This window comes from Microtus ochrogaster, chromosome 2 (assembly GCF_000317375.1).
Source record: "Microtus ochrogaster isolate Prairie Vole_2 chromosome 2, MicOch1.0, whole genome shotgun sequence".
NCBI classification, from domain to species: Eukaryota; Metazoa; Chordata; class Mammalia; order Rodentia; family Cricetidae; genus Microtus; species Microtus ochrogaster.
The window spans coordinates 37724262-37739267 of NC_022010.1; the positions used below are offsets into that span (position 1 = coordinate 37724262).

At 39.3% G+C, this 15006-nt stretch overlaps 1 protein-coding gene across 3 annotated transcripts in view; it reads right to left on the reverse strand.

Annotated features, from left to right (window-relative positions):
* Positions 1-15006, reverse strand: part of Fgf12 (fibroblast growth factor 12) — a 543179-nt gene that overhangs the window by 198696 nt on the left and 329477 nt on the right. For all 3 annotated transcript variants that reach the window (XM_005344785.3, XM_005344784.3, XM_005344783.3), the window contains one exon: positions 11941-12051. In XM_005344785.3, the coding sequence (XP_005344842.1) occupies positions 11941-12051 (111 nt within the window). The remainder of the gene's footprint in view (positions 1-11940; positions 12052-15006) is intronic.

Consider the following 15006-nt stretch of genomic DNA (forward strand, 5'->3'; position numbering starts at 1 on the left):
GGAGAAACCTAGGCCGCTTCCTTCCATGAGTGAAAAATAGCATAAATTTGACATTAATGTCAATCTACCACACACACACACACACACACACACACACACACACACACACACAAGCAGAAACTGAGGCTTCAATGTGCTAATCTTTCCAAGTTCACACAACTGGTAAATGGAGAGATTCCTATGGTACCCACGACTATCCAGGTATCCACACAGTTCCTGTGTGTTTCCTCCAGTCGGGAGTAGGGAAAATGAGCCCAAGTGCATACTGAAGAAACAACAAAAGTGATGGCTCCTATGGTTCCTAAAAGAAGAGGCAGTAGGTAAAACTTCTGCAGAATGGTTTAAAAGATTCCACCAAGATACTAAGGAATAGGTTTAGTGAGGCTGTGCAGATGTAAGGTGACATGGATGGGGGCCCCACGTTCTATCTCAGTGTCGGAACAAGCAGTTTATGAAGAGCAGCCACACTAGCTCTTGGCTGAATGCCTGCTTGGTACCACTGTCTATGGGATGCTAGAAAATATGTGAAAATGTATACACTCACAAACAAACACATTCCACCCACGTCAAACTTTCCTAGCCAGATATGAAATAGGAAAACAAATCCAATCTCTTTAAGGTTACCATATAATGGTTTACGACTCTCTCTTAAGCAACACTTTAATCACCAAACATATTGAGGAAAAAGAATACTCAAGTTCAATGTTTATCCATCTAAAAAAAATAGCATCATAATATTTATCTGTCAGTTACACTCCCTTCTTAATGTTTGGTAGGTGTTGTCAGAGGGATGCATGCACACAATATAAAGAAATGTTTGCTAGGAATGGAGGGATAATCATCAGGAAAGAGACCCTGGGGCCACAGTGGAGCCTGGGTCCAGGACTCTGGAGTTAAAACACAACTTGCTATGTAATATCAGTACAGCCATGGGTAATTATTTTATTTTCCTGTTCCTCAGTTTACTCAAAAGGAAGAGTTGCAGTTCCTGTTCTTACATATGTCTAAGATAAAAGCAAAATTTCTAAATATTTCATACAAGTAGTAAACAACTAGAAAACACTCAGTAAACATTAATGGTAGATACACCCCAAACCTACAGGTTTAAAAAAGTTCCTGGGGTATAGGAGCCGGATTACTGGGTAAAGGAACTTGCTGCCAAGAGGGAGGACCTGAGATCAGTCTCTGGAACCCATATGGTAGAAGGAGAAAATCAACACCCCCAAAAAGGTAATACTTCATGGCATGTGCATTTCATACCCAAACACACATAAAATAAATAAATGTAAAAATATTAATGAAATCATGTTGGCACATAACCATTTTATTTTCCTGATTCCCCTTATTAAAGATATATAATCCCTCCCTTAAATTTCAAGGCAATATGCCGTGGAAACACCAGTCCACATGTGTATGCATATAGGATTTGTCCCTATTCCTTTATTTAATTTTGACTATGAATAAATAATTAAACTAGACACTCACCATTAACTTAACTACCATGAGTTAAGCATACAGCCAAGGTATACTTATTGCCAAGGTATAATTACACAGAGAGGACCCAGCCTGCACTCCAGGGGTAGTCAGCAGGCTGCACACACAGTAAATGCACCAGCTGTAACTGTATAAATAAGAGATGCAGTTTGTTCAGAAGGGAAAGAAGACTTTACAGTTAAAGAAACAAAAAAAGGGGGGGAATTGGCAAAACAAAAGACCAACAGCCATGCTTGAAAAGACAGACGAGGCAAGTATGGATGGAGAAGAATATGTATTCTGTATGCGATTGCTTTAGTAGTACCAGTAGACAATAAAGTCAGCTTATTGAATAAGGAGCTCTAGAAAATGAAAAAGAATTTGGGGATCTAAAGGAGAATGTTAATAACAGAGATTGAAATTATCTAGATAAACCAGAAAAAAAAAACCTGACTGAAATGCACTTATTACAGAGAAGGGTGCTGAGCAAGAGGAAGCCTATTCTAGTGCCCTCAGGTAGAAAGGAGCTGATGTGTTTGAGGAACAGCAAGGAGGACAGAGAGCACGGGCAGAGAAGCCTGAAGGCAGGAGGTTAACTTACATCAAATTTTACTCGTCAAATTCCACCTTTCCTCTTAGCGATGTGCAACAGTAAAACAGAAACGAAAAGGAAAGAAAGAAGTTGAGCAAAGCAGTGAATTTGTCTCGTATTATGCCTTGACCGTGGCGGATGAACAAGGAAACCTAAGATAAAAGGATCCCCTAGGAAATAACAACTGCAAATGTCAAAGACAGGGGAGGCTGGCTCAGGTTTGTATGCTTATTGAAGGTAGGAGGGAACGGCATCATTGTTTTCAAATTCAGCACAAAACCGACTGCACTGCTGGATCCTCCATCTTTGTCATTTTTAATAGTCCTTCAAAAGTTAAAAATAGACATCATCAACTTATAAACTTGAAAAGTTTCAGATTTTAAGCCTGTCTTTTATAAACACATCATTTTGCAGAGAAGAGACTGTTAAAGATTCAGCAGGGTGGAAACTGGGTGACCTGGTCCTAGATTCAAGCTGCTACAGCTCTCAATGGGTGATGCTGAGCAGATGGGAGCTGTTCCTTCACTGTCCATACTCCGTTATCTTTCACAGCCATTGACTGAGAGCCACAGCCACCCTGAACTTGAAGGTCTTAGGGCTTTAAGCAGGGGGCAGGAGAATAAGAAAAAGTGAATGTGTCTATTGCTGAAATCTGTCCAACTGTTTTCATTTGAAGTAACTCAAGGAGAGGAAGCACATGCGTCCCTGTGGTTTGGGATCTTGGAACGTGTTCATTGCTTGCTAGGAGAACAAATAATTAAGTTGTACCCGAACAGGGAAGCACAGACGCAGCTAGTCTGTGAGTGTAATGTGATCTGTGCAGATGTAAACAGATGCGGAGATGAAGTGAGGATTCTGTGGCCGGGTGCATTTGCTGAGCATACATGGAGTTGGTGTGCCATAGACGGAGCACAAGGGCTGAGAGGAGCTCTGGTGTGAGGGGGGTGACTCATCATCGTGTGCCTTAACTTTAATGTTGCTGTGACAAGCGACCCTGACCAAAGCAATTTGAGAAAGAAACTGTGTATTCTGATGCACAGTTTCCGGATCCGTCATAGCAGATCAAAGCACCCAGAGCAGTAAAGCTGCTGGTCATATCATATGCACAGTCAGGAAGCAGCGAGGGCTGAATAGGAGCTGTGGTTCATTTTCCTTTCTTCATTTATAGTCCAGGAGCCCAGTCAGAGGAATGGCACAGCGCCGCCCACAGTATGTGGGTCTTGTTACCTCAACTAACATAATCAAGGTAATTCCCCCAATATGCTCAGGCAGAGTTCTACCTCCTGGGTGATTCTAGATCCTTTCAAGTATATGATATTAACCATCATACCATATGAATAAGACTGACGATGTTCAAAAAAAAAAATCAGCATGTGTAAAATCATGAAAACATAAATCTATGTAGTACATAGCTTTACTTACACTATTAAGTCATCTGTCACTTCTCAAATTTTACATTTGTTTATACATCTGTCTAGAGTTGCACTGGAGGATCTGTTTCTACAAGATCCCCCATATAATGCTAATGATGCAGGTGAGGGGTCTCCACACCTTCTGAGCTATTTTACTTAATGATTTCAATACCCTCCAATGGAAGCACTTCAAACTGTTTTGTACAACAGCAGCCACTGAGAAGAATTCTACATCTGCCAAACAGCCACTGTCTATGAGCTGCTTGCAAGCAACCATCCCCCCAAAATCCGAGCAAACAAAGCAGGCCGTCTAGCTCTAATGAAGAGATAATAATAATGGGTGAGCTTTATTAAGAATTACTGTTTAAAACACTTTTCATAAATTGTCTCATTTAATAGAAGCAAAATTCCTGAGATCTAAGGACCAGTACACTCTCCTTTATGGAAAGGATGAATTAAAGACATAGAAAAGTTAAATTACTGGCCCCAAGGCACACACAGTCCTGTTAAGCCCCATCATGGATGGAAATGGACATGCAGGGGACTCTTTGGGTCTTTGTGTGCATCTCAACGATACGATGCAGTGCTCTGCAAATTGATGACTTCATATCTGCTTACAGTATGCCTCTCAGGGAAAGAAGGGGAGGGAAGCCACAAAAAGATTTACTGAGCACACATTTATTTTGGCACAAAAGGAAAGAAAAGAAGTATCAAGGGTTTAAGAGGTTATATGTCCTTCTCATCTGGTACAACCCAAGCTCATCTACATGGGAGAAAGTTTATGTGACTGACCCAAGGCCAAACATTAGTTACCTCATGGAGCCAAGAAAACACAAAAGGCAACTTAGGCCTCACCAGCATTCAGGAATACACTTAGCTATGAGGTTTTAAAAAGATTCTAAACCCGTGTATCCCACAAATACAAATCTACAAATACATTATAAACTGTGGGAGAGAACCATTTCAACTATCTCTCGTTTTCCTTTTCTGAGCTAGCAGTTACACTGGAGCAAGAGTTTCCCCATCAGAAAGAAATCTCCTCTCAGGAAGAAGGTGACAGATCCAGGTTAAAAGAGCCAAGGGAGTTAGTTCTGGTGATATCAATAAGGTGCTGAACTATTCAAGGAAATAAGTGGGTCTTGTTCAAGCTTTCCACAAATATAATTTGGAGGCAATGTTATTAACAACAAAATATGCATTTCTAATAAATGCCAGGGATACCTTCTATAGCTCCAAATCAGGTTACAAAGGTTTTTTTATTTTCCTTTCTAAAAAAAAATATCCAATGGAATAAAAGAATTCACAAGTTAAGAGTGACAGCTAATTGTGCTACTGAGAGGTAATAACGGGAGGAGTGTCAGCCCTGCATGGGCCAAAGTGCTGCTTGGCAGGATAAAAGCTTTGTCTGGGGATACCTGCTGGATAATGCACCCACTTACTTCTCTTTCAACTCAACCTACAGGTATAATTTCATAAGGAATAATGACAATGTCCTAAAATACAGACGACTCTAGAAAACAGAATTAGATATGGCATCGCTTTTCTGCCAAAAGCTCTAACAAACGTGCTCAAGCGTGTGAAAGAGGAAGAAAGTCTGGGCCCCAAAGACCCATCATTAGAGACAGGGAATGTCTTCAAAGCTTTTGGAGGCATCTGCATGTATGTCCTTATAACTAGATACATGATTCCCTTGATAATTTTTTCCCCAAGCAACCATTTGGTTCTTGTTTCTGTTCAAAGTTGGGCAGGATGAGCTCCTGCTGGCTTTGGCTGTGTCTATATGCTTGTGACTAGTGTATCAAAACATCATATGCTTAGTATTGTATAGAAAACATAACTGGATGACTAACTTCTTACATTTACAATGAGATTTCTAAAAATCAGATACAGGCAGTTCTGAAATACGTTTCCTAACACTAAAATCATAATGAAGTTAAAATATTATGAGATCTAATAAACTGTAATTGTATTTAAGATTGACAGGAATATGAAATATTATAAACTTAGAATTAAGAGATCTATTCCCTTAATTACCTATATGCTAACTGTAAAATAAAGGAAAAATGAAATATGCATTCCTAGAATAAACAAGAGACTGAAATTTTCAGTCTAGGAGGAGTAGGGTTTATGTGTGTGAGAGAATGTATATGTGCATGCATGTGTCTGAGTGTATTTGCCTGTGAGTGTGTGTGAGAGAGAATTTATATGTACATGTGTATGCATGTATCTGAGCGTGTTTGTCTGTGAAAATGTATATGTGCGTGTGCATGCATGTGTCTGAGTGTGTTTGCCTGTGAAAATGTATATGTGTGTGTGCATGCATGTCTGAGTGTGTTTAACTGTGAGTGTGTGTGTGTGAGTATGTGAGTGTGAGAATGTATATATGTGTGTGCATGCATGTTTCTGAGAGTGTTTGCCTATGAATATGTGTGTATGTGTGTGAGTGTTGTTTTAAGTGTGTGTGTGTGTGTGTGTGTGTGTGTGTGTTACTGAGGACTGAACCTAGGGCCGCCAACATGCTAAGCAACCACTCCACAATCTTCTCGCTCCCTTCAGCTCTCCTTTGACCTTATGTTCGTAAACAGGGTTTCACTGAACCGCCAGGTTGGTCTTAAACTTAGTAGCTCAGATAGGCCCTAAAGTTCTGATCCTCCTGCCACATCTTTCCTAGTATAGGCCTATGTCACTAAGCTTAGCAGGAATGTGTAGTTTTTAAAAAAAAGGAAAAAAAAAACAGAATAAAACTGTCTTTAAAGTGGAATAGAATAGGAAGCCAATACAAAAATGTTCAAAGACAACAAATTGGGCAAGAAAGTTGTGCAACACAAAGAACAAAGATGATATTGTGTAGATTTAATTTACATAAAATACAAATTATGAGTGTCTTTTTTATGGAGTAGCATAAAGGCTACCAGAAGGCTTTGCCTAATGAAATAGCAGTGACACTCACCAGCCAGAACTGAAAAGTGGCCATTCGGTCATTTCTACTGCATCCTGGTCGTGTCTGTGCTCAAACATGAGTCCTGAGTGCATTTGCTTTTATTTCCATCCATCTCATCACCGGGGCCTTGTGTGACTGTGCCAGGGGCATGGTTTATAATCCACCTCCACTGGTACAGCAAGACCTACTAGGTATAGGGTTAGCATTGCTGTTCCTCATATGGTTTCTCAGTCGGAAACTCACTTGTGCCTTTATAATTCTGCCCCACACGCTTGAATTTCCTTCCCAAAAATATTGCTAAAAAGAAAGGATTGGGGGAGGCTCCAGAGTTTCCCCCCTTACTCCAAGACTACTCAAACCTTTTGCTTCTTCATGCTACATGAAGGGGCTTTCCATGGCCATCTCCCCTCACTCCAGGTGGGTAAAGTATGGACCCCACTCACAAGTTTAACACTGATGCTAACCTTAGCATGCATCCCCTTTCCACAGGCAGAGGGCACTTCGTGTAATTTCCCCCAATGAAATGAGAACAATACAACTGGTTACATCATCATCATTTTCTTTGCAGCATTGTTTAACCTCCTTAAATGTATCTCCTGTGAGAATGTATAGAACAGAATAATGAGCTTTTAAATTTTATGTAAAATATTCCTATTAATACCCTCCAAGCTGCAATTGTCTTTTTTTGTAGCAGTGTTCCAACACAGCCCTGTATTTTTGTTATCATTGCATTTGTAGCGATTCTTATCTGCCACTGCAGAAAAAAAAAAAAACATTTGCTTTGTACTCAATTACATATAATTAGTCTTTTCTCCATGAACAAAAGAGCAGGTGTCTATCAGTTCTCTGAAGATGCCGTGGTAAAGATGGTTTGGACCTAATGAACCAAACACAACATTTCTGGCAGATGCTTATAGTAACAAGAGTTTTTTTTTTCTTTTTTTTATTTCAAACAATCAACTGCTTTTGCTCCCCACCCACACAGAGTGGAAAAGAAAAGACATGTTAACAACTTAGAGGCTTATAATTTTTCTATTAAAAACATGAGTTGAATTTGAATGTCTCTCTGGCATTGTCTAGCCTTCATCTCCACGTAGGGAAAAGATTTTTAAAAGTTATTATTTCATTTAACATTTTTTATTGGTACATGTTGTGGGAGAGGGTCAGGAGAAAGTTCACTAATTGACGTAAGGATGTTGTAACCCAGGAGATAGCATTGTAAGCGTGTTCATTTCCTGGTTTTGATCATTGTTCTGCTGTTGTTTAAAACAATGGTATTAGAGAAAGCTTCGTGAGTACAAATGTGTTTGCTACAATATCTGATTTTGCTAAAGTCTAGAATTATTTCAAAAAAACAAAAGTAGAGCTGGAGCAATGATGCTGTGGTTAAGAGCACTGGCTGCTCTTCCAGAGGACCTGGATTCCAACCCCATCACCCAGATAACACTCACAGGGATCTGTAACTCCAGTCCCGAAGAATTCACCACCCTCATTTGACCTCTGGGCACATTGTACACATGGGGTTCACAGACACACAGGCAGACAAAACACCCTTACACACGAAATAATAAAATAAAATTTTAAACAAGTAAAAGGTAAACATTATGTAGGAATTATTTAGCCAACCATTGCAAAATCTGTTTACAAGAAGACCTGTCCATTTAGGCAGCCAGCCAGCCAGCAAATGTGTACTATGCATGATAGACCATTATAAATATAAAAAAGGGTCAAAACAAAACTTCTTCACATAGGAGCTTACCTTTATAAATATAAAAAAGGATCAAAACAAAACTTCTTCACATAGGAGCTTACCTTCTGGTAAATGAGATGAAATAAATAAAGAGCAAAACAAATATGCTGCACAGTCACAGGAGTTAAAGGTAAGAATAAAATGGATATAAATTTGGATCTAAAATAGCACCCAAAGGTCCATGTGTTTAAGGCATGATCCACACTGCGGCATCATTGAACACCCTTAATAGACACATGACTTAGATAAAGCAGGTAAGTATATTACCTATAAGAGTCTCATAGCCATAATAAAATGGATGACAGAATGTAACATGTATATTACAATGCTCTGCCTTATATAAAAGCTTAAAATATACTAGACAATATGAAGAGTGGTTTCAGCATACAAACAAAAAAGGTTATTTTTAAAACGGTATGTGTAATGTACGTTATGTTGGTAAATTGCCCTGTGTTGTTGGAGCTCACTGAGAAGCTGGCTCTAAAGTGAGATCAGTCCCTAATCTCAGAACCCAAGCATGTTGATCTCAAAATGTCCTTCAAGTCCCCTTGCTGGAATAGGCTTCCCCTCACTACAAGGTCATCCAAGAGTGTGAGCATCGTGCCCTTGAGAAGAACAGAGGTTACTATTGTTTAGCCCTTATTGCAGAGCTCCTGTAGTGGGAAAGAGAAACCAATTCGCTCTTGGGATTAACTCCATCTATGGGTTAAAATCTCACTCCAAAACTCAAGTTTACTGTCTCAGCTTGCCAGCTTCTGTGGGACATTGTGAGCTGCTGAGTTGATGATATTATCTCTATATGTTCCTATTTGTTCTTTTTAGTGCTTCTTCTCACCTTATTCTTTATGATTGAGAATCTCACACAGGTATGCAAAGAAATAGGATATATCTAACCCTAATCTCTCTCCCCAGCTGCTCCAATATCTCCATTCACCAACATGTACCACTCCCAACTTATTTTTTTCTTCTTCATTTGGAAGACTCACCCAAGGGACCCTCTGCTATGCCAGAGACTTCCTCTTCCTAGAATTCCAAATGACTGCCTCAATGAAGCCTTCCCCGTTGATTTCTGCAAGATGTTTGGATGATATCTTGCTACCTGTATATATCTGTCTGTCTATGCAACTATCTCTACATCACTTGCTATTTACTCCTTTACTTTAGATTGCTAGGTGATGAATAAACTCACTCATCTAAATGAGTATTCGGCTATAGTAGATCATATCTAAATAAGAAAAGTCAAATTTGGGGAAGTTATGATATCTGATAATCAAGAAAAGCAGAATTTTTTTCTTGAAGAGAGGGTATGAATGTATTAAAACAATAACTTTCATATTGATATCTAAATGAACTTACATTCACACCGAAGTTATTTTGAATAAAAATTTATCAAAGTTATTCATGGCAGATCATCTTAGCTTAAAAACAATGGTGTAAATTTCTGAGTTTAAATCAGTTCTGTAAGCATTTTATAGAACACATCATCATTTACCCTCAATGTATGTGGTGCATGTGTATCAGGAATTCTGGTGCTCTATGTATTTTTCTTGTATGCCTGGAATAAATGTGCATACATGTATGTGTGTATGTATGTATAGATACGCATGGATTCAAGTATGTGATGGGCCTAGACTCAGAGTAGATCACTTTCAGTTATTTTTCTGGCAACAATGAAGGATCTGTGTGCTTGGATCCCATGTTGTTTGCTACCCTGTCTCCTCTGGGTGGAAAGTGTTACACAGCTGGCTAAGTTCAGGCAGCATCCTGTAGAACAGAGAGAGAATGGCTACTTGACTTGCTTAGGGAACAAATTGGTTTCCATCAGTTTATAACTCTTTCATATAAATGGTTTTAATTTTTGATGCTTTCTTACTTATTATTCTTACAATGAAGAATCCCCCTACTACTTTCTCTTACTCCACTCCAACCCTTCTGACCCCTTTTTCTTCTGAACTCTTCCCTCTCAGACTTCCCTGTCCTTTCTATGTGTCTTTCTTGTGGTCTTGGCTACTATGTATACATGTTTACCCTGGCCTTGTCACATGCAAAAGGTAATATTTTAAAGAATTCCTCGAGCTCTTCGTTCTGTCACCTCCTCTTCCGAAATGTCCCCAGGGTCTCAGCATGGCTGCTGTAAGTGGTAACATTAATTTTTCAACTTTTAAAAATGTCCAATGGGTGGTGTTGAAAGAAAATGCTGCTACTGTTTTTCTCTTTAGTCATTTCTTGTGTTAAACAAGGAACTGAGGAACAGAGATACCTCACAATCAACACGAGAGGCACAGCTAGGCAGTTCCCTGCCTAGGTTTGTAATGTGGCCCTCTCAATCAGACGTTCAAGAGTAGATGCAATAGATGACCGACATATGCAGGGAGTATGGGCTCTTCATACTTCTCGCCTGAATTGAAAGCTTGAACCACTTAGAGAATGCATTCATGGAAACACAAATTAACAGTGCAAACAACAATGAAGCAATCAACTACCTGGCCAGAAACCGAGAGAAAAGTGGAATGGGATTCTTCATAATAAGATCTTTTCTTTATTGTAATTCATATTTTGTAATGCACAACATTAAGTAAACAAAGAAAATTCAAAAGGGGTGGACAGGAATGTCTCAGCACTTTAAGAGCTTTAAATCTTGCCTCAAACGCCATTGTTAATTTAAGAGTTACAGCACCATAAAATATCTGATTTTCTAAGTTACCGTTGAAGTGTGAGAGGTTTTCAGGGTGACAAAATCACTTTCATCAGAACCACTGGGTGTATATTTGGTGAACATTCACTCTGTGTCTCTGATTTTCACCTTTCTTTCTGAGGTGCAGCCTCGGGTAGCCCAGGCTGCCCTTAAAGGCACTATAAAGCCTCACATAATGCTGAACTTTTGACTTGGCTGCAGTTCCCCTCTAAAGCTCGATTATACTCATGCGCCTACCACACCAGGTTCATTCACTGTACATTTAACACTACAGATCTAGCAACAAATACGAACCAGTACATCATGATAAAACCCTGAGCAATTGTAGAATGGGGAATGTGCGCTGAGGCACCTGCATGATTGTAAAGACATTCTCGCCTCTGAAGCCTGTGTATTCGTTGTTTCCAAAATATGAATACATTCTCTCGAGCCTTGATGAACTGCATTTCCCTTCTGAACTTGTCAACTCTAATGTTTCTGGGAGACTTTTTGAATGATCGTTAACATTCGCAACTTTGATTTCAAGACTGTCTTTAAGCCCATGTTAGTTCTACCAGCCTTTACTAACTTATTCCAATTACATGTACTGAACATCATGAGGGTGTTCAGATGTTGTCCTTAACCGCAATGAAATGACATATACATATGTGTTTCGTGTTTGCCCGAAGAAGTAATGTTTTCCACCAAAAATAAAGATATGTTCTGAGAATTATAATTTGTTTGTCACTTGGGTCCAAGATTTAAATATCACCTTGTGTTGGAAAGACTGTATTATTTCTATGAGTGCTTAGCTCACTGGTAAAAAAAAAAAAAAAAAAAAAAAAAAAACCAACCCAGTAAGAAGACATCTGCATCTAATGGCTACTGAAAAATCTTTCAAGCACTCTGCCCTCTCAATGAACGCGTATCTCCTCTGATATAGAGCTGTATTTTCTGTAAGAATAAGAAACGAATGGTACAAGAAGGTTAAATGGGGAAGACTAGGTCATTGATCACTGAATAGTCCAAAAAGCAGCATGGCTGTGTTGGGCTACAGATTCAATTTGCACAGCATTGAAAATAGCTGGTGTTCCTTACTGTAGTCGCTGTTTTCGTCCTTGGTTCCATCAATGGTACCATCTGGATGCATCTGCAGGAAATATCCCTGCTGGCTGAATAACCTTGTCACAATCCCTTTCAGCTGGGGTTCTGCAAGACAAGATGAAATAATTATTTGCCTTTTATTTTGTTTATAAAAATGCACACTTGCAAGTTGTTAAGTACATTCCATAAGTAAATGCATAAGTGCCCATGTTATAAATATTGAAATTAGCATTTGGAAGGGGGTTGTTTCTGTGTAATAGCTATGCCATTCTTCTTCCTAGGGGCAGAACCATAATGCTTTGAAGTGTGTCATGTGTCGGTAAATATTAAAGCTAATTATGGTTAAAAAAAAACACAGACAAGTTAAAAAGTAAATTATTCCCCCTTCTTCTACAGATGGTGCCTTCCTGCAAGATGCTCCCAAGTTCACGGCTCTCTTCCAGCATCACCGAAAAGACAAAAATGCCATGATAACGCCTATGTTTCCTGACATCATAATTGGTGTCTGAATGACTTCTTATTTCTGTATGTCAGGTACCTGTCAGAAGCACCTGGGTTTTGAAATTCTGGTCAAATTCATTCAAGAAGAGCTACAAGTGAGATGAAAACTGTGCAGGAATGAGACCTTCACAGTTACCCTTCACCACAGAGGTAAAACTCATGTCTCTCATACAAAGCAACACAAACCTCAAGTCAGAAACATTCATTTAATAAAAAAATTAAGCCATAAATGGTCCTCACTTTTAGACATTTTGTATAACTAAGTCCTCAAACTCCTTGATACAGCACATTTATATTTCTTTGTATCAATTTATATAAATATTTACAGGTTTTCCATTGTGGTGATGCCTATAGCAACCAACTGGTTTCTACAGCATTGCCATCCTTTCTTGTCTAGTGTTGGGTGGAAATTATCAGGATACTTACAGCTCCAGCTATTTCATAAACCATAAGCAGAAACAGAGAGTGTTATCGCTGATGGTAGAAACCAAGGCAAAGATGGAAACCACATTACTGAAGTTAAGAATGAAGAATGATGTCTCTGGAAAAATCATCACTGAATTTGTGCCTGTCAGCCTAGACCTTCATGTTTATTCCATGAATATCAGCTAGGAATTCACTTTTTTTCCCCCTCTCTAGGAATACATCAGGTAAACCGAACACTTTCATGGTGTGTGGTTCTAACAGGAATTCAGTACGTGACTTGATGGCCATAATTTGAAATATAATGCAATATGTTCGGCATCAAAGGTGTCATAAGAAACAAAAGAAATACTAAGAAAATTGAAAATAAGCAACAAGGGGTGAAAGTGGAACAGAATTAGAAACCAGGCATTCTGGTTAATAGCAATATATTCTCTTGAATTAAATTAAATACTTTTAACTTGCTGGCCTAAATTTCCTTATTGAGACAAGCTGAAAGCCAAACTAAGTGGGCCTTACATCCCTTTTATAATTTGCTCCCTGCCACATTAGAATGCTCTACCCTTAGTGGTGACAGGATCTGTCCTCAGTGCTTGTCCTCCATGGACCCACTGAACCCTATATGCACACCATGGCTACATCAGAGAAACATACAGTTACATAACAAACAACTGCATTCATCTTCAACAAGCTGGCATGGCTAGGCAAAGACTTCTAGTACGACCCACTCAGCTCTAGGGGCATAAAACCCATCCGAAAGCCCCAGCTTTTTTGGCATCCCAAGAAAACAATGTAACATCCGAGTTTCAGGTTTCACATGTAGATTTTAAAAAAAATTCTGCTTATATAGTAAACACTAAAATGTCAAATGAGTAACTATATGATGGTATGGACCAGAAAACTGCACAAATCTATAAATCCTAATCACTGCATAAAGTTTCAACTATAAAAATCAAGGAAGCTAGAAGGATGGGTCTGTTGTCGTAAAATACTGACTGAACTTGTGAAGGCTGAGACTAGACAGAGAGAAAATGACAGTAGGAAAGGGATAAGGCCTCTCAATCCATGTCTTTCTGACAAGCTTCAGGTCACTTTAGGAAGTCCTGTCCTCTTTGGTAATGAGATGTATGGCCGATTACTCATTAGAGCCTGCTAATTCTTGTTTGTTTTCCTCCTGCTTCTCTTTCTGCACCTGCAATTAAACACTGTCTTTTGCCATGGTGAAGTTATCCCCCTATTGGGACTTTGGGAATTCAGGTTGGTAAGTCTTGTTCAGAATAATGAGCACGAGACCTTTACACCACCTCCCTATGCCAAGAGCAGGGAGGAGTTAGAGCTGGATCTGAGTTTTAATTGCGTGATGATCTAGAAACACAAAAGTCTTGGACCACAGAGATTTCACAGGAGACCAGCACATCTACTGAGCATGCCCAGAGTCCAGTGCAGGCCACTTTGAGCTGTACAGTTTACTTATAGAACAGTGACCCATTATGTTCTCTCTATCGCTACCAGCCTTTCTAACCCCAGCCAAAAGCAGTCCCTCAAGAAAGGTTGGCCAATATAAGCGAGGGACTTGTGTGATGGAGGGGAGTGTCTTGCTGTATGTGAAAGAAATACTAAATATCTAGGACCATTTTTTGACATATAAAGCATCCTGTTCATATTAAAAACATACATGTTCTTTGTCAATCTCTTCTTAGGAACCTAAGAGATGGGAGTGTGGAAAAGCCCTGTGCTATCTTTAGGGAGCACCTAAGCTAAGGCATGAAACACAAATTACACTAGTGTCAAGGGAGGGGCTGCTGAATGAGTGAAGCAATGTGGCATGATGTCCCCTGTCCCAGAAGCAAGGAGTAATTCTAAGTTAGATGAAAATACCAGTGCCACTTGAAGAATGGGCAGGATCCCCTTACCCAAGTATATGTGTATTTGTGTGCAGGAAGGCACGTGCATACATGTGTACATGTTTTCACATGCATGAAAGTGTGTGATGGGGGAGATGACAGGTAGGTAGATAGGTAAGCAGGCAGGTAAATGGATGGATAGATAGATAGATAGATAGATAGATAGATAGATAGATAGATGATTGATAGATAGATAGATAGATAGATAGATAGATAGATAGATAGATAGATA